This window comes from Aedes albopictus, chromosome 3 (genome assembly GCF_035046485.1).
Source record: "Aedes albopictus strain Foshan chromosome 3, AalbF5, whole genome shotgun sequence".
In the NCBI taxonomy this organism is placed as follows: Eukaryota; Metazoa; Arthropoda; class Insecta; order Diptera; family Culicidae; genus Aedes; species Aedes albopictus.
The window spans coordinates 196,013,545-196,034,384 of record NC_085138.1 but is presented as its reverse complement, the minus strand read 5'-3'; the positions used below and the strand labels follow the sequence as shown (position 1 = coordinate 196,034,384).

General features: G+C 43.6%; 2 protein-coding genes across 2 annotated transcripts in view; both read left to right on the top strand.

Annotated features, from left to right (window-relative positions):
* Window positions 1–20,840, top strand: part of LOC109411600 (tight junction protein ZO-1) — a gene marked incomplete in the record, with an annotated part of 419,854 nt that overhangs the window by 95,132 nt on the left and 303,882 nt on the right.
* On the top strand, window positions 1,428–10,159 carry LOC134290320 (uncharacterized). Its single transcript, XM_062857433.1, has 2 exons — window positions 1,428–5,948; window positions 6,015–10,159. The coding sequence occupies exon 1, from the start codon at window positions 1,428–1,430 to the stop codon at window positions 2,808–2,810; it is 1,383 nt and encodes a 460-aa protein (XP_062713417.1). The 3' UTR covers window positions 2,811–5,948; window positions 6,015–10,159.

The following is a 20,840-nucleotide window of genomic DNA, read 5'->3' as shown; positions in this document are numbered from 1 at the left end:
TCCATCATAAAATCTATTATCAAAGAGGTAAGTTTTTTTCGCAGGTAAACTAGACGCATTCGTCTATATAAAACTTTTGTTTTGCAGCTTTTATCTTAAAAATAATATTACTTATGTTTCTTATTATCAACAGGTTTTAACCCTATTAACAGAATTTTTCGCCAGTCACGTACAATAAAAATAATGACACTATCAATACTTTTGATCACTACACTGGATCGCGTCTAAGTTTCTAATAGATGCTATAATAGTTATGAATAATTAAATAAAAATATCATGAAAATAACTTGTTTAATTCATGCGGTAGCCTTAACAATAAAATCAGCATCATAATGCGATTCTCTGAATAATGTACACGGTAAAAAAAACATATTTTTTTTACTAAATGTAAAAATTGTGAAATGTTTGAAATATCATAACTTTTTTGTTTATTAGTTTACCATCACCAAATTTTTATGGTAGATAGCTAATATAATGGACCGTTTTCCCTGAAAAAATCACGTTGGTAAAAAGATAGGGTTTTGAGATATTTGAGTTTGTGTGACAAAAATGATATTTTTTTAATGCAAAAAAAAAAAATTTTTTTACAGTGTATATTTTCTTAGCAATCCCCATTAAGTTATCTAACTTTGCTGAAAAAATCATAACAATCGAACGAACCGTTTTTGCTGTGCAGCTTTTTGAATATTTTTCAACCATTTTCACATACACCCTTTTGAAAAGTTAGACGTGACTCTATATGAAGATTTGATATCGAAAAATGACGTTTTAGATGAAATTGAAAAACTGTGCAAAGTTTCAGATATTTTTGAAATGGTCGCTCAGGATCGACTTGCGTGCCTCCGTGGAATCCCTCAATTCTAAAGTTCCAGAAAAGTGATTGTTAAATTGGTATTACAGCCTTAAATCTTATAGAAATCATCCAAGAAATCATGTTTCAAATAAATATTGCCGATAGGAAGCAATACAATATATTTGTCAACTTAAAATATTGTTTTTGTGATTTAAAGAGAACTTTTAAGTAAAAATAGTGAAAGTTAACTAGTTTTTTGTACTAAGAAAACTAATTGGTTGATTTTTTCATTGTTTTTCGTTAGTCTTATTTCCAATTTGCTTAATTTTGTCATTTGAGACAGTTTGATCAAATGATTTCTTATAAAAAATCAGATTACCGAAGAAGAACCCGTAGTGCGGCTATAGAAAATGGTTGCTCAAATTATGGAAATAACGTGTTTTTCGCTTAACAAACAAATAGTTTACAATACTTATTCATGTAAATCATATATTTTACAAACACTAGTTGATACACATTGTTCCACATATCGATTGAATCGTAGAAATTGCTAGAAGTGCGAAATCGTGGGTGCGGCTATAGAAAGTGGCCGCAGTGTATTCTGGAAACGACTACTATACGAAGGAAAGGTCGGATGGAAGTTGGTCTGTTATGGCGTAAAGACGACGTACGCTTTCCAGACAGCTATCAAATGGCTTTGAGCAGACTGAGAGGACTAGAGAAACGGTTGGCAAAGGATTCGGTTCTACGAAATAAAGTTAACGAGCAACTCGAGAGCTTTGTACGGAAACAGTATGTCCGTGTATTATCCCCGGAAGAATTGGAAAACACAGATCCTTTCCGGAGATGGTATCTCCCTCTGGGAATAGTTACGAATCCTAAAAAACCAAACAAAATTAGAATGGTGTGGGATGCAGCAGCAAAGGTCGGAGGAGTGTGCTTCAACGATATGTTGCTCAAAGGGCCAGACCTTCTCGTTCCGGTCGTGGATGTACTTCTACGGTTCAGAGAAGGTAAGATAGCCGTCTGCTCTGAAATCCGCGAAATGTTTTTGAGAATACTCATACGGGAGGAAGACAGCCGTTCGCAGTGTTTTCTGTGGCGCAACGACCCGGAAGAAGATGTACAGGTATATGTAATCAACGTGGCTATGTTTGGAGCAACCAGCTCGCCTTGTACGGCGCAATATGCGAAGAACAGAAATGCCCTCGACTTTGCAGAAGAATATACCAGAGCAGTAGACGCGATCGTTAAAGGACACTACGTGGACGACTTCTTGGACAGTGTCAATTCCGTGGATGAAGCAGTTCAATTAGTCACACAAGTTCAGAATATCCATGCATCCGCCGGATTTCATTTCGGAAAGATTCTTTCAAACTCGTCGGATGTTCTAGATCGTCTGGGAGAGGCCAGTTCATCAACCATCAAGTCGCTGAACCTCGATAAAGATGCGGTCTACGAACGCGTTCTGGGAGTAGTGTGGATTCCATCTGCCGACCACTTCACCTTTGATCGGACAGGACTTGAAGAAGTTCTGGGAAGCAATCCGGCGGCGCCTACCAAAAGGCAAGTACTCCGAACAGTAATGAAGCTGTATGACCCCTTGGGCTTTGTCGCGCATTTTGTTGTACATGGCAAAATTTTGATGCAGGAGATCTGGCGGTCGGGGACAAATTGGGACGAACCTATAGCAGAACATCTACGAGAACTATGGATTAAGTGGATTGCACTTTACGAAAGCATCAATGAAGTAGCAATTCCTCGCTGCTTCTTCGGAGACCTTCAGCCGCAACACGTAGATGAAATTGAAATTCACGTGTTCACGGACGCAAGTATAGCGGCGTGCGCATGCGTAGCCTATTTGAGAATGGCGCACAACGGAGGTAGCTGGTGTTCAATGATAGCTGCAAAAACCAAAGTAGCGCCCCTTCGGACACTTTCAGTCCCTCGGCTGGAGCTCCAAGCTGCCATGATGGGAGCGCGTCTGCTGCAAAACATCTGTAGGGCTCTCACTTGAAACGAATCGTCAATATGACAGTGCCGGGCCGACTCAGGACACAAGAGACTCCGGCAATCCCAGGGTCGGCTAGCTACTGGGTAATCAAGGGCACTTTCGCGATACAAAAACTAATAACACAGATCCTTCACATTACTTACATATTTATTAAATGTCCTAATTTGTGGCGTGTGCGTGTTGTTCTGTGTTATAAAGTGTATAATTTGTTATGTGTAACCTAATCTACTCGTACCGGTACATACCGCTGCTGTTTGATGTTGGTGGGTTCGTTGGCCGACACAGCGACTCCTGTCCAGCTGTGCGGCCGGAAATCTCGCCGGATGACGAGGCGAGCGGGGCCGGTACTCGGCCGACGGGTCCAGCGGGCGTTGCTGGGGGGGGGGGGGGGGGATGCAGGCGTCTTCCCTCTTGGACGCAATCGGCCGGCCGTGGACTAACCACCTTGGACGGCCGAGAGGGGAAATCTCCTATACGTTTAGGGCTTTTGCCCGAGATTGTCCTTCTTGGAGGACGAAAACCTTAACAGTTAGGCGCGGGAACCGTTCCCGGTTCCACGGGCCGAGCCGTGTGCTGGACGGTAGACCTTTTTGAGGTCCAAACAAAAGAGGTCCTATTGAACGGGACATGCACTTTAAAAGAAGGTCTAAATTAAGCGCAGGGATTCAATTTACCTGAACAGGTTTCTTCCCAGACATCCACTTGACCAACGTCAAGGGAGGGGGTTGGTATTTTGGTTCTCAAACCGAATTTAACCACTGCACTACAAAACACGTCTTCAGCACACGGACGCCTGAGTTTTTTAAAGAGGCCAAATTTAGGCAATGGCCGCTAAAATCCTAATTTCCCACATTCCGTCATTCTCTTCATGTTCTGTCTATTAATTAGTTCAGCCATACTCAATTTTTGGTAGCAGCAACACAATTACAGCGGTACGGGACCCTATCACTACTGTGGTACTCTACTGTTATTACACAAGAAACGTGAAGGGTCCGACACTTACAACATTTACAAAACAAAAATCCACAATCCTGTAACCAAACGGTTACACACTCTCAATATTCGGAGGCGATTCTTGTGGACTGATTCATCTACAGTTTTGGCGTGGATTCGGTCGGACGGTAGGCGATATCACCAGTTTGTCTCTTTCCGTGTTGGCGAAATTCTTTCGCTCACTAGCGTTGATGAATGGAATTATGTTCCGTCGAAAATGAACGTTGCTGATAACGCTACTAAGTGGAACGCTGGCCCATCCTTCGATCCTGATAGCCGATGGTTTAAGGGTCCATATTTCCTGCGAGAGCCGAAGGAGCGGTGGCCGAGGGAACCAGCAAAAGAGGTATCCGAAACCGAGGCAGCGAGCGAAGAGGTACATATTGTAGCTGTCCACCAAAAGATCGAGGAGTTATTTGAAGTTGGACGTTTTTCGAGCTGGAATCGTCTAATCCGGACGATGGCACAGGTGTACCGGGCAGTAAAGGTATGGAAGCGCTTTCTGGGTCGAGAAAAGTGTAGCTCCCTACTAGATCGAGATGACTTCGTGAAAGCAGAAGAAGCAATCTGGCGGCAAGCACAGGCTAGCGCATACCCTGAGGAGATTCGAGAGTTGAAGAATGGATGCAGAGTTCAAAAACGAAGTCCGTTGCATACATTGTCCCCAGTTCTTGATGAGCATGGTGTTATAAGGATGGATAGTCGGATCAGCAGTGCTCCACATGTTCCGTATGCTACTAGATACCCTGTATTACTTCCAAGAGAGCATCGCATAACTTATCTTCTTGTGCACGAATTCCATAAACGATTTCTCCACGCGAACGGCGAAACAGTCTGTAATGAACTACGACAGCAGTTTTATGTACCGAAGCTTCGGGTACTCGTACGGAAAGTGAGCCGAGAGTGTCAGCACTGTAAAATACAAAGGGCTAGACCAGTACCACCACTGATGGCTCCGTTGCCAAAAGTACGTCTAACGCCCTTCATTCGACCCTTCACATTCGTGGGCGTCGATTATATGGGACCGTTCCTGGTCAAGATTGGGCGCAGTAGCGTTAAACGGTGGATTTGTCTCTTCACCTGTTTAACAATTCGCGCAATTCATCTGGAGCTGGTACATAGCCTTTCAACAGCCTCATGTATAATGACTTTCCGGAGATTCGTGGCTAGAAGGGGTGCACCTTCGGAGGTCTTCTCGGACAATGGCACCAACTTTGTGGGTGCTAATCGGCAGTTAGCGGAGGAAAAGAGGAAGCTCGATAAGATAAACGAGGGTTGTGCATCCACGTTCACCAATGCGCAAACTCAATGGCATTTCAACGTTCCAGTTGCCCCACATGGGAGGTCCATGGGAACGCATGGTACGATCCGTCAAAGTGGCGATGCGAGCTATATCGGATAATCCTCGGCATCCCAGCGACGAAGTGATAGAAACTATTATGTTAGAGGCTGAAGCGATTGTAAATTCTCGTCCACTAACCTACGTACCACTTGAGGACGTACACCAAGACGCACTTACACCAAATCATTTTTTGATGTACGGATCGACTGGCATTAAGCAACCTACAACGAAGCCTGATTGTGATGGAAACGTACTCCGGGACAGTTATAAATTGACACAACGTATCGTGGACGGTTTCTGGAGCAGATGGACGCGGGAGTATCTTCCGATGTTGACGAGACGAACAAAATGGTTTGAACCAACAAAACCCTTGGAACCTGGAGACTTGGTAGTAGTTGTTGACGAGAATTCGAGGAACAGCTGGGAAAGAGGCCGAATTTTGGAGACGTATCCAGACAAATCAGGACAAGTGCGGCGAGCAAAAATACAAACATCTAGAGGAGTCTTCAGCAGACCTGCTGTGAAGCTGGCAGTTCTCGACGTTGCCGTTCAGGATAAGAACCTGGAAGATATCCCTAGGGAATCGGAAGTAGTTCACGGGGCGGGGAATGTTGGCGGTACCCCTCGTTGCGGCACGCAGAGAGTGAAGCAACTTACCGTTCCCTCGGACGAGTCGGTGTAAAGATGCGGGTTGACAGAATTCGTATGTCACTGTCAGAATTCGTTTATCAGAACCTGTATCATGAATCAGCAATAATATTGAACTATATCCACGAGTGAGTTGTTGCAATAGTTGGTTTTTCGAAGTGAGTTTGTAAATTTACTGATGTTAACACTGTATTAATGAATTCTTTAATTACATACGTTTGTAGAGTTTAAATATTGGATTCCTAAGTAGCTCATTAGTAGTCGTGCGTGAATTAAAGCTGAATTTAGGGTACGTTTTGCCTGAAATGAAAACATTATACTCACCTTAACCTTGAATCATACCTGTACCTGTAGATTTCCCGTTAATTGATGATCGTCGATAAGATTGTCCTTCGCGGTAGATTGTCCGCAGTTGGCAGTAAAACACTGAAATTGTAAGAAACCCCTCATACTTACCCAAAGACATTATTAATGATTGACTTAATAAATTACAGCCTTGTAGCTGCTTAATAGCAACTCACAAGACGGTGTTTTTTCTGAAATTGGGAACACCTATCCTCTATCCTAATCTTCTACTCCACTCCCTCTACACTATCATTCACCCAGACCCTCTACCCGACCGTCTGCTCCACCTTTTATCCTACCCGCTACCCTTTAGATACGCATATTGCATGGTATTATAGCTCAAACTACCATTCCGTGGCCACTAACTTGGTTATGGTCCGCCATCTTGGGGTTCAAAATGGCGTCGGATATTCATTTTTGAGTTCTACTCATGAAGCCCGATCGATAGATACCCATATTGCATGGTTTCATAGTCCAAACACTCATTCTGTGGCCGCCATTTTGGATATGGGCCGCCATCTTGGATTTCTAAACAGAGTCAAATATTGTTTTTTTTGACTTCTACTGATGAAGCCCGATCGATAGATACCCATATTGCATAGTATCATAGCTCAAACTACCATTCCTTGGTCGCCATCTTGGATATGGTCCGCCATCTTGAATTTCAAAATGGCGCAAAATATCGATTTTTACTTCTACTCATCATGCCCGATCGATAGATACCCATATTGCATGGTATTATAGATCAAACTACCATTCCGTGGCCGCCATCTTGGATATGATCCGCCATCTTGGATTTCAAAATGGCGTTAAATATCGATTTTCTACTTCTACTCATCATGCCCGATCGATCGATACTCATATTTCATGGTACAGTATTGTTCCGATTTTATCACGCCCCTTTTCAAAAGTGCTTTTAAATATTCTTCAAAACCTATTCGCAGTTCCAATATTTTTAAAGTTGCAAAACGCACCTTCAGCATTCATCTTGAAGAAATGGGGAAACACTTGCATTCATATGTAACAGTAAATTAATGAAAAATGAAGGACTGACGCGTGGAGGGCGTGATAAAATCGGAACATAACTGTATTATAAATCAAACTACTATTCCGTGGCCGCCATCTTGAATATGGTCCGCCATCTTGGATTTCAAAATGGCGTTAAATATTGTTTTTTTACTTCTACTCATCATGCCCGATCGATCGATACCCATGTTGCATGGTATCATAGCTCAAACTACCATTCCGTGGCCGCCATCTTGGATATGTTCCGCCATCTTGGATTTCAAAATGGCGTTAAATATCGATATTTGATTTCTACTCATCAAGCCCGATCGATAGATACCCATATTGCATGGTATCATAGATCAAACTGTATTTTCATAGCCGCCATATTGGATATGGTCCGCCATCTTTGATTTCAAAATGGCGTCGGATATTAATTGTTGAGTTCTACTTGTGAAACCCGATCGATAGATACCCATATTGCATAGTATCCGAAGCAGCATTGTCGTTAAAAAGCATATATTCTGAAGTTTTGACCGCCATCTTGGAACCTAAGCCGCCATCTTGAATTTAAATATCCTTGCTACCACCTCCACATCCTAAGGAATGTGTGATTAACAACTCTGCCGAAGAAATGAACTGTAAATTATTAACCATTGTCAAGATTCCAGGGAAATAACTTTTTTTTCGCATTGGAAATGATGCTCACAGATCGTGACAATTTGCATTCTTTGCAGCACCTTTGCGCCACCTAGTGAACCAGTCACAAACTATATTGTCCACTGTGAGCAAGGTATGGGTGTGGAGAACATCTTCTCTGAAGAAAGTATTCTAAAATTTTGCATAATTCTGGAGATATTCACATCAAAAGGACTGTCCTATTTATAGGACGCTGGGCGTTCGGGGCATCTGTCCTATAAATAGGACGCTGGGCGGATATGGGTTAATTTCACGTACAATAAATTTCTAAATAACTAGGTCTATGTTGTTCTTTCATGTTGTCTTCTTGGAACAAAGAAGCTATCTAATTTTTGTTTTTTTTATCAAAATATCTCACGCTTTATTCCAGCGCAAAGTCAACAGTAGAGCCGGTCTTGAGAGATGTTATTTTACCCGCAGAGGTCTTCTTTCACCGCGTGCACGAAATTGCTGTACTCTACCTAGTTCCCTGCTGAATATTGTTTTGGCTATTATTTCTTCCGACATTCGTACTACGTGTCCAGCCTACGGCACAAATTTCCCAAATGGAGGAGAATGTGCCTCTGGTGCTGACATACTGATACCTGTCCAGCTTACTGAAGTGTGTTGTATTTTTCTCGTTTCACAATTTGGCTTCAGGTGTGCAATGATACAACTCATGATTTATTTTTCTACGTCATGCGCTATTTTTTGAGTTTCAGAAAGATAATTTTCTGCAGCACTTTGGGCTCAATTCACTAGTTAGCCAGCTCGTTAACTCGCCAGCTTTCAGTTTTCCTTGCTGCACCGAATACCTCGTCACGCAACTTATCTTGCTGTTGATCGGCCGCCATTTTCTGTGATGCTCAAGTACGATTCGAGAGACCGTGGAAGAAACGGAATCCCTTTTGTCCGCCTCGTACGATGAGTACGAGTTCAACAATGTTGCCCGGAGAGGGATATATCTACCGCATGCCTGTTGCATACCCGACCTTTGCTCCACGAAGCGTAGTCACCGTCGATCGACCCTTCCGGAAGCCGAATTGATTATCCGAGAACCCAGAGTCATCTGGTTTCGCGTTTTAGACCGTCAGCCTCGACATAATGATTGGCAAATAGGTCTGTATGCCGATGGGCCACTAGATGTGTGTCCCGTGGTTCGACAGTAGAACCAGTCTTTGCCTTTTCCACCTCTCCGGCACATTTGCATAACGGTTCTGAACATGTCAGGGCTAGCCTCGATGGCTGCCTTGTTGGATACTGTCGGGATTCCGTCTTGACCCGGAGCTTTGTTCAACTTAAACGACTTCGCTATGGCAATGAGTTCGTCGTTCGTCACTGGTGTGACTTCGCTTTGGTCATTTTGGCTATAGTGGACGGAGTTCATGGTCTTCTATCGTGGCGGTGGAACAACGTTTCCGCGATCTTCTGCAGTATCTCGGGAGAGCGTTCTGGGGGTGCTGACGCGCCTTTCGTTTTGGCCAAGACTACTCTGTAGGCATCACCCCATGAGGTTGTGCTGGCAGTTGGCTGGCAGAGATTTTCAAAGCGCGCCCGCTTACGTGCCCAAATCTCTTTGTTCAGTGCCAGTTTAGCCGGCCTGTAGACCTCACTTCGCTCCATTCTACCCTCATCGGTGCGAGCTCTTCGCATCCTCCTTTTAGCTCTTAATTAGGATGTGTAAAGTTCTGCGATTTCTGGACACCACCAGTATACCGGTTTGCATCCTTTTCTAGGTAGGATCGCCTTGGCATTGCGGCGTCACATGCACGGTTTCGGGTTCCGACTAGATCATCGCTGGGTAGATCATCGGTGGTGTACTCCATAAGCAATCGCTCCACAAATGCTGGCTTATAGAAGCGCGAGGTCAGCCATGCCTACAGAGCTTGCTCGCACTTCCTACAGAGCTTGCTCCGATCGGGGCCTTGCACGCCCACGACTAAGGTGCCAGCCAGAGTGGACGCGTCACGCGGCGCGGAGCGGTGCAATGCGGCATTTGACAGGTCGCGCGTCGACGCGCGGCAGAACTCCGTTCATTAGAATACAGGGAAAACAATCATAACATGCCAGAGTGCGCGCGGAACGATGCGAAGCGGAAAGCGTTTAGCCGCGCGACGCACGACAAAACAGTGCATGCACTGTTTTTGATGCGGAAGTCACGCGGTTCGCGCGGAGAATTTTGTATTTTTGTGTGAATTTCGTTCGTTTTTATCAAATCATGGCGCTAATTTCACGAAATTGTTTTTCAAATGCATTCAAATGTGAATGTAAAAAATATTAACATGAATAATACCACATGTTTATTATCCGGTGGCGTCTCGTAACCTCACTTTTCACCTATTCTGCGAATCAAAATCAGTAATTCCTTCAAATTTATGACTAAAGAATTAACGGAAATAATCAAAATCTCTGTCATTCTACATCCATTACAAGCAAAGCTTTCACATTACCCTTATCCATGTTTCATGCACCCTCTCGTTTATTTTACTTTCTCAAAGTATTCTACTAGGGCTGTAAGCTTAAAAAAAGTTTCAAAATAAAAATATACTATTTTTGAGTTAACAAACTTGTTCCATTGCATTGCTGTTTAAAAATAAACGAAGGGGTGCCATTTTTTTACGTATACAACCCTGTGGTAGCTCTGACTACAAGCTCACTTGTTCACAAAATTTCAAAATTTGTACCTGCAGGACGGGTAGATTTGAGGTTAGGGAATCATCATTGTCCCAAATGTATACCTCTTCTGAATCATCTGAAATAAATAGCTGTTGAAGGTAAATTTAGATAAATGATTCATTTTTAATTTTAGGTTGAGCACAATAATCACATATCTCCTAGAAATTTTTCATCAGATAACTCTAGACAACTGTTGAAATGTTATGGCTTTTAAACCGATAGAGAGGAGATAGCTCGCTTTGATTGTGTGCTACTGGTTGTCAAGGCAAACCTGTCACAAACTATCTCTGCAACCCGAGTTGGAAATTATACATTGATGGTGTGAAGTGATCCAATATACAAAAAATCTTATTAAAACTTCTCACCGTGTGTTGTAATTTGAAAGATAAAATAATTATGGTGAGTTTAATAAAATAATTAATAAATAAAATAGTTATGGTCAGTATTCATGTGCAAAGATGGAGGAAATTATGAAAACTTTTAAGTTTGCTTTACGAATAGACGCGTTGCACCGCGTTCACTGTGGCTATCAAGCCGCGTTGGAAGCCGCGTCAAAAACGCGCCGCACCGCGTCGCGTCGCGCGACGCGTCCACTCTGGCCGCAGCCTAATGCCCCTGTTCAAAGCACTTGACGTACGCCACTGGCAGCTCGTATATGCTGAGCGGGCACGCTTAAACTACTTTAATTCTGCCGAGTGCAATCGCCTTGTTCGCCTACCCTACGGAGAGCTTGAACATGACAATCTGCGTGCCAGCCGGACCCTTTCGCAGGCGGATCGATGCACTTGGTACATACATCTATCTCGCACTGCTGTTTGAGTACGGCTGCAAGCTCTTCTGCGTCAGCAATCTCGTCCAGGTTTTTACACTGGAGAGATGCCTCCGCAGTTAAGGCTCTTACCTTTACTTTTTCGCCAAGTACCTCTAGGGTCAGAGCTTCCCGAGCAGGAACAAATAACTAACACATAACTGCAGCATACCAAAGTTAGGTATCATACCAAGACAAAGTATTGGTCGGTTACCCGGGTATTGAAAATAACTTATTTTAGTATTTTCAAGGTATTGACAAAATACCTCGACGAGTTATTGATTTGGTGTTGAGGACTGCTTGAGGTATTATTCAATTATAGAAAAATCACTATTTGTATGAAAACATTGCCGATTATTATTTAGACATTGCCATACCTGATGTCATTATTCACGTGTTATGCACAGAATACACACCAGTTATTATTTAAGGTATTTTACCTCTTATGCAGGGCTTCTTAATACCTCATTCAAGTTGTAGGTATTCAGTTTTCCATACCAGAGTTTGGTATTCGTCAGCTAGTTTCTCCTGCTCGGGTTTGTAGGAAGTGGCTTCATCTCTCCCGTCCTTGTGCGACGGGTTTACGCCTCGCATGGCGCTCATCACTTCGGCGTACGTGTCTGCCTCGGTTTCGAGACTAGCGTGTCACTTCTTTCTCGTTTGCAGACTGGTTGCACAGTTCTCACCTTCTTCTTTTTTTCGTAATCCGTAATCCAAGGGCTCTCCTTCCCTTGGTCCGGTTGGCCTCCGCTCTTCTTGGGATTAGCCTGCAGGGGCTTGGTTTCCCTGCCCCTTGCGCGTTTCGCAACCGGTTTGACAGCCTGATTACTCGCGCTGGCCGCTCCCTTCTCCCGCTTCGGCTTCACGATCGTTTCTACCGGACACTTTTTAGGCCGCGACTTTCCAGCAGCCTTCGACCATGCAGCTCGAGCCGTAGGGCGATTTGACCTCTCCGCTACGGCCCCAACGAGCTCTATGGTTTCGTGCTGCATTGTCGCATTGCCCGCAAAGAGGAAGCTGCCCGTTTGGGTGGACCGTTCCTTCTTGCTCGTTCCTCGACCAGGAGATCGTACTCCTTTTTGGCCAGGGCTAACGATTTGCGGAGCTTCAGTAGACCCTGTTTCAGGCCCTTACTGATGCTGTTCCGCCCGCTCGTGTAATCGATCAGCTCATCCAGCTATTCGGCAATTACCATCATATTTGGTAGTACGCTCCTATTGCGATTCAGCGCCCGCGTGATCTGTGCTTCCTCGGTTGGCACTGTACCGCTTCGTGCGCTACTTGTTCCACTCACACCCGTTGAACTACCTGTCGTTTGCTCCCTGCTGGGTGCACCAGCCTCTCGTGGTGGCGATCTTGTCGAAATTCCACGCGCGACCGGTTTGAACGCCGCACCTTCCGCTACTCCATTCTCAACCACGTTGTTGTTGTTGATGGATTTCGAAGTCATGTCTGTCCCCAAGCAACACACATGGTTACAAACCAGTCACGGCAGCGTATGTAAGGGTTGCACAGAAGTCACTGTGGCTTACTGTGCAACTCTTACATGCGCTGCCGTGACTGTTTTGCAGCCATGTGTGTTGCTTGGGTTAGGCCCCCCTTAGAGCCGTTATCCCTCACTGCAAATGAAGTAGTCGCCTGGTGGGATCCTGGTGGTTATCTATGCAAGCGGGGATGCCTTACTTGAGGGTTGGTCCAGGTCCTTATGGAGACTGGGCTCAGAGCCGGATCAGCGCTAATCAGGAGTGTTCATCTGAACCTACTTCCGCACAGTTTAGTTGCCTAAGCTGGGCAAAGATCAGGACCTAAATAAGAGGATAGAATGCCGCCGCCATCAGCTCACTTGTTACTGGTTGACTCTACGTCTACACAAACGTCATTGCATAGATGTATGTTTTGTTAGTAAGGAAGGTTCATTGACTCAAAGCCTTCCCTATGATAGATGATTAAACCATGGTCAATGATTCTACAAACTGTATTCTATAGAATAAATGAAGTTATCACCACAGCTCTAAAATATGATGCCTTACCGTTGCGCAACAAGGTAGATCTCAAATCCTCCTTTCGTATGACGTACACATTGAAGACGTAATTTTTCCTAGACAAGATTGATTCCACAATCGCCACGTTAACTTTCAACACGTTTTGAAAATTTAAAAATTAATTGGCGAAATTTAAGATTTTTTCCATTAACGTCTAATTGAGAGTTAGATCCCCTGCTCTATTGAATATAACTGGCTACAAGTTTGTCAATGGCGACTTTATCGACTATGCGAATTTGGACAGACAGTGCTACAGAGGTTTTGAAATGGAGCCGAAACGTTGAAATAACTAAACCATCGTTTTGTTCGCCCTAGTCTGCCTTTCCGAAAATACAAGCTCCAATCTGTGCCCCAACGGGCACATAAACCTTTCGCATATTTTCAAATATTATTATTATTATTATTAACATCAACAGACATCTTATGCCCCAATGATGGCCTCTTATAACTAATACATAACTATAAAAACTAAAAACAAAACTGCATTTAAAATACAAGACAAAACAGGAACAAAAATGCGCAAAAGTCAAATACCGTAACAAAAAAAAACATATAAAATCACAGTTCGTTATTGTTCGTAAAATATCTGCGGAATATTTGGCGCATCGTTTGGCGGGACAAGTGGAAGTCGAAAAGGTGGCCAACTCTATTGAACGCACGTTCCAATCCAATCAGCGACGTGTGTTGACCGTAATTGGTTCGTCGGAAAGGCAATCTAAGCATCGCGTTGCTCCGAAGGGCCCTAGGACGAACGTTCAAGTCAACCGCTTCCAGAATGGCAGGGCAATCGACTCTTCCCTGCAAAGTGTCGGCAATAAGCATAGCCTTTGCCATATCCCTGCGCGATTGGAGAGTTTCGAGTCGAATCAACTGACATCGATTGTTGTAGCTTGGTAACCGAAGCGGATCACGCCATGGAAGCAGACGGAGCGCATAGCGGATGAAACGATGCTGCACTGATTCGATTCTGTTAGAACCATTCTGATAATGCGGATACCAAACAGCAGAGCAGTATTCGAGGGTTGAACGGACCAAGGAGCAATACAGGGATTTTAAACAGTATACGTCGGTGAAGTCCTTGGCGATGCGAAAAATGAATCCTAAGGTCCTGGACGCTTTGTCAACGATATATGCGACATGGTGCTTAAACGTAAGCTTAGTATCCAGGATTACTCCAAGATCTTTCACTTGATCGATGCGTTGGATTGTTGCGTCACGGAGCTTGTAGTTGAACTGAATTGGTTGGCTTATTCGGGAGAACGAGGTCACCGAACATTTACTTGGGTTCACAACCATCCGATTTAATGCGCACCATGTTGCGAAAGAATCGATATCTTCTTGAAGTTTCAAGGCGTCAGAGATGGAACGGATTAAAAGGTAAAGCTTCATATCGTCCGCGTATGACAGCCGAGGACATCGCAGCATGCGGTTCACGTCATTAAAGTAGAGTAGAAAAATCAGAGGCCCTAGGTGACTTCCTTGGGGAATTCCGGATGTTGCCAAGAACTCGGTGGATTGGCAATCGCCTACGGAGACGCTAAGTTTACGCATAGTAAGATACGATTCAAACCAACGCAGAAGGTTGCCGGTTAAGCCGAGTCTCTCTAATTTAGCAGTTGCGATGGCGTGGTTAATTTTGTCGAAGGCCGCGGACAAGTCGGTATAGATGACATCTGTCTGCGATTTTTCGGCAAAGCTGTCAGCAATATCAGATGTGAGGCACAGGAGATTAGTAGCGGTGGATCTGCCCGGGATGAATCCGTGTTGCGTTTCGTTCAGGTATTGTTTACAATGAGACAGCAGTGGGTCCATCAAAACTAATTCAAACAGTTTAGAGATCGCGCATAGACACGAAATACCCCGATAGTTGTTGACATTTTGCCGGTCGCCTTTCTTGTACACAGGGAACATCGTAGACGTCTTCCAAATTGATGGGAACACTCCATTGGACAACGAGAGATTAAACACGTGCAGTATGGGAATCAGCAAACTTTCAATGTGCTTTTTCAGAAAATCAGAAGGAATTCCATCCGGCCCGGGTTTCGTGGATGTTTTTAACCGCGCAGCCGCATCGCAAATCATTGTCGCATCGACAACAAAGTTGGCCCAAGTGTCCTCTACCAAAGGAACATTATTTGCTGCCTCAGCAATAATCGCTGCCGGAAGAGTTTCATTGCAGAAAATGCTGGAGAACTTTTCTGCAAAAAGCTGGCAAATAGTGTCTGGTGTGGATGCCACCTTTTCGTCCAAAGTCATCGTCGTAGGAAGACCAGATTCTTTCCTCTTCTCATTCACGAACCTCCAAAACTCCTGCGGTTTGGACTTCAGATTTTGCTGAATTTTGCGCTGATATCGATTAAAACACAGACGACTAGCGACCTTGTACGCCGAGTTCAGTCTGGTATAGTGCTCACGGAGAGAGAAGGTCCGGTATTTCGAATAACGCTTAAGTGCTGCTCGTTTCGTTGTCTTCATCCTGCGCAGATCGCGAGATATCCATGGATGGTCATTGTTGGCGCGAATCTTTTTAGGCACATGCCTATCGACGATATGTCCCAGAATGTGCGAGAGAGTCCGCGCTGCAATGTCCACGTCACGTTCATCGAGAACATCGTTCCAGTCAATAGCTGCCAGGTATTCGATAATGCTCTGATGGTCGGCTTTACGAAAATCGTAAAAAACCGAACTGATCGATTGCGCCAAGCTAATCTGGTGATCATGGAGTGTGATAACTAACGCTTTGTGGTGATTGACATCTTTGACCAAAGGTAACGGAGCCTCGATAATAACTGGAGCTTCTTCTTGAGCGCTAACGAAACATAAATCCAAACAGCGGTTGTTTTCATTAGTCACTTGATTAATCTGTCTTAGCGTAGCGGTACTGTAACAATCGAGGAGTTTGGAAGCACCGTTGTGTATAGAGGAGTGTTCGACGTCGGGATAGAGAAACCCATTGCAGGACGACCGCCATGAAATTCCAGGTAGGTTGAAGTCCCCAATGACGATGATTTCATCCGTAGCTGAGGCAGTTTCGACAACTGACATAATAGACAGGTTATGCGTATCGATCAATGATTCATCACGTATACGATCTGGCGGGAAGTAGATTCCGCAAAGGAAGATAGAGCGGTTTGACAGCTGGATACGAACCCACACTTGCTCGACGCTTCCCCATAGGTCGTTTTGGATATTGGTGACCCTGCGTGTCTTCTTCACAGCTATGAGGACACCACCACCTGTTAGTTTGCGGCTGTTTCTGGGGCTCCGGTCGCAGCGAAATACTTCGTAATCGGGACCGAAAACCGAACTGGATGTGGTTCGGGGATCAAGCCAGGTTTCGGTCAGTACTACAACATCGTAGCAGCCGTCGGATGTTGCTAGGTAGTATTTGGTAACGTCGCAGTTCATTCCTCCAGCGTTCTGATAATAAATCAGCAAGGTATCATTAAACACCGGATTTGTAACCGTGGTATTCGATGACGTGTTTGAAATTCTGGAATATGGAACAACGGGCACAGAGAGACAGTTGCTGGGATTACAAGTGTACTCGCCTGTAAACGGAGCTTGGAAGACCCCTTCATTCATTCGTTCATGCATCATTGGCAAACGACGAATTAATTGCTATATGCTAGGTATCTACAAACTCTGATCCTTCAATTGCTTGCGTCGTAGAGCGGAAGCTTGCCCTGTCGGAAACGGTGCGAAACCAGGGACGATATTTTATACAAACATAGAAGAAGAAAAAAAACTGTTTACTTCCTTCATTGTGAGGCGTCTAACCTACATACACCCAAAGTACAGTGGCACCTCCGACGACCCCAGCGAGAGAGGACATTCAACCGTGCTACAATGTCCGCTTACACCTTACCAGCATAGGAGGAAGGATACGATACCGTTTGGCAATGTTCCATCCCGAGAACGGCAGGACATTCACTATACACTGCTTCATGTATGGTGAGGTGCGGAAGGAAGAATTCCTAGCTTGGCGACAGCATTTTTTTTCGCTTGTTAAGGTCTCCTCACACCGATACGAAAGCGTCACAGTCAGAGAAAAGAATTGTCGGACAAGAGAGACACAAAACAAGCAACAAAGAATGAGTGGCAATTACTCTTTATCCCAACTAGTAACAGATAATCGACATGATCTCGATTTTTTTTTCATTGGTGACAAAACAAAAGCTAAATTTTGTTCGATTCAGCTTCTAAAATGAGCTGTTAGTGGTTGAATTTAGATTTGTCGAAATGACATTTTCAGCAATGATCACAGCTTAGTCCATTTCAGGGCCATTAAACTTAGCTCGATTCCCTGAAACACTACTTCACTCAACAAATAGTATTAACCCTTTTAGGATATGACCCAGATAAGCACGAAGTCCTAACATCTTAGGAGGGTTAAGATAAAAAATATCTGAATTGTGGGTTACTATTTTTGAAAATAAATAAATCATTTCTAATGATAACATATAGGCCTGGTGATGAATATGTTTATAGTTTTGTATGCATCAACTGTCCATCCGATTTAATGTTGGCCCGTCCACTTCCTATTTAGCAACTATTTGTTTCTTATTCCTTTTCTGGTTTGAATGTGCCTTACAGTTTCCTCGTAGCCGACGAGGATGTGAGACGAGACGAGTGAACTTACTACGATGCGATGGGGTGGAAAGAAAACATTTCAAGTGCGCATGCCAATAGATGTGGGTCCGATAATGTGATTATTGGCACACCGGCCCAACGAAATCGGAGTCAATGGTTGGTATAGGTGCCTGATGTTGTTCAACGCATCAGTGACTCATGTTATCGGCCTCTAAAAACAATGTCGAATAATGATTTATTTTAGTGTTGCAATGCGTTTCATTTTTCGTCTTGATGCATTATGAGCAGTACAGTATGAAAAATGTCGTTTACCACATTATTAAAACCATTTCCATTTCGTAGAATAAATCAAAACCCGCATAGAAATCACACTTTTGTTAATGTTTATAAGTCAATTATGCCGCTAATGGCTGGCAATAGCCATACTAGAGAGGCTTTCTAGGCGATACTATAATCTGCCCCGTTCTGACGTACCGCGGTCTTGCTTCGGTGCGTTCTTTCGGCTTGTACGCATTTTCCACTGGTGGACAACGTAATCGGCAAATTGCGTTGCATGTTATGGATAAGCAAAAACATATCAACAATGTGTACTTTACGGTGCGGTTCTACATTTTTGCGAGCTAGGCGCAATCGCCGGTAGGGAGGTGTACGGATGGTTCGTAAAATAAAATAGCTTTAACCCAAGTTGAGCTCAATGTGAAATAACCACGAAAATGGAAAGTTTTTTTTTTTCCATTTGCAGAGCTGTTCAAATACGTGAATTTCACAATTTTGCACGGATTTTTCCATAAAATTTGGCTCTCGCGCAAATTTTACGCATAATTGGTTATTGGGTTATTACATAAACCATGTACCGTTAGTAGTTAAAATAACAAAAATTCTAACAAAACTCGTTCCAATTAAACAAAAACATAACAGTTTGAGATATAATCATAACAAAATTATATCAAATTTTGTTAGACGAAAGTTGCGAAATCTTAACAATATATTATGAACAATATTTCAGAACTAATTTGTAACAAGTTTTGTTATAAATCTCTTGGCTTGAGTGATCAAAATAACAAAAATGTAACCGTTGTTACAAAAACCATTGTATCAAAATAACACAACCTGTAATAGTTGTTTTTTTCCTCATCTAGTCGGGTAACGCCTCCTGATCTGCTGAATCCAGCGGAACAGACGTGTGTTGATCATACCTGCCTTCGGCCTGAATGATAACTGATTCCAAAGTTTGGTCGTCTGGCTTGCGAGGCAACGTCCATTTTATGGCAGCCTTAACCGATCGAACTATATTTGGACCATTGAAGTTGGTAAACACCGCCACAAGCCTATGATTTCTCTCCTCAATCTCCTTTCTCAGCTGATTGTTTGCTCTTTGGAAATTGGTACCATTATCAGTGAAAAATTCGGCTGGTGAACTTCGACGGGAAGCAAAACGACGTATGGTTTGAATGCATGACTCAGTCGACATGCTCTGGACAACTTCCATGTGAACTGCCCGAGTGCGCAAGCACGTGAAGTGCAATCCATCGCTTGGTATTGCTGCGCCAATCCTTGACTAGAACAGGGCCAAAATAGTCCAGGCCAACGCATGTGAACGGCCGTACAAACGGCGTTAGACGAAATTTCGGCAGCGGCTCCCTCGGTGGAGGCCGTGGAGCAGTTTTTTTTGTCCACGGCAGAAAATGCAGTCCCGAAAAACTTTTCCCAGCAACGCTCGCATCTTGGGGATATGAAACACCTGTCTCATTCCATTTACGACCGTCTCCCTATTTGCAAGATGGAAACGACGATGGAACATATCCATCAGAAGATTTGTGATATAAGACTTGCGGAAGAATAGTAGGGAACTTCGCCACATGTGGAACGTGAGGCGCTGCACCAAACCTTCCTGAATTCGCAATACCCCTGACTGGATCTAAGAAAGACCACAACTTGAAAATTTAGCTAGATCTGGATACCGCTGAACCACGAAACTGTAACGATTTCTCCTTCCCGCTGAGCTGCTTTATATCTTCGGCGTAGAATTAACGTTGCGCTTGTTTGTAGAGCGTGATCTCTCCATCCGCTAATTGCTATTACTTCAACACACCCAATTCCAGGTTTCTTCCGGGTGATATTATTGATGAAATGGAGAACATGCGCTGTGGTGCGATGTAACTTTTCTCAGCTGCTAAATCTGCCAACTTCTATAAGCGATACAGGTTGCTCGACATTCACTCCAACTCGGCGAATTTCTTCGTTTGTAGTAGGCGACATTTTCTCCTGCTTCGGCCAGAACACCGTGTACAATATTTAGAAAGTGATACAATCCGAAAATCTAACAGTTTTTTGAGACGTAATTCAAATCGTTCAAAAGCGTGAACAAAATTATTTAGTAATTCACAAATTTACAATAAAATTGTATATTTGTATTGTAATTAAATTTTTTATACGATCAATTTTACTCCATGCACTTGAATTGATTGTTGTACATGCATTATTTGTTCAACATCACATTTAAGAACGCCACAATACTCGGTTCGTGGTTGCCGCACTTCGTCCCTGGTAACGCCAAAGATATCCGTCCAATGTTCGCCACATCACGTTCCACCTGATTCGCCCAGAATGCTCTCTGCGCTCCACGCATTCTTGTGCCAACCGGATCAGTAGCGAACACGAACTTCGCAGGGTTCTTGTCCGGCATTCTTGCAACATGCCCTTTCCAATACTTCTGCGATTTTATAGCTTGGAGAATATTTGGTGGGATGCTCACTGCTCATTGGTTGAAACAAACGCAAGAATTTAAATTTTAGTAAATTTCATATTTTAACTCAATACTCAAAAACTGTTCTACTTAAAATTTTTTGAAGCACGGTTTCGAAATCAGCGCTAAATTTTGCTTCAAAAATTTTGGTCGTTGA

Bases quoted from the DNA above. Each gene is read 5' to 3' on its own strand.
- LOC134290320 (XM_062857433.1), top strand. From the start codon at position 1,428: ATGGAAGTTGGTCTGTTATGGCGTAAAGACGACGTACGCTTTCCAGAC.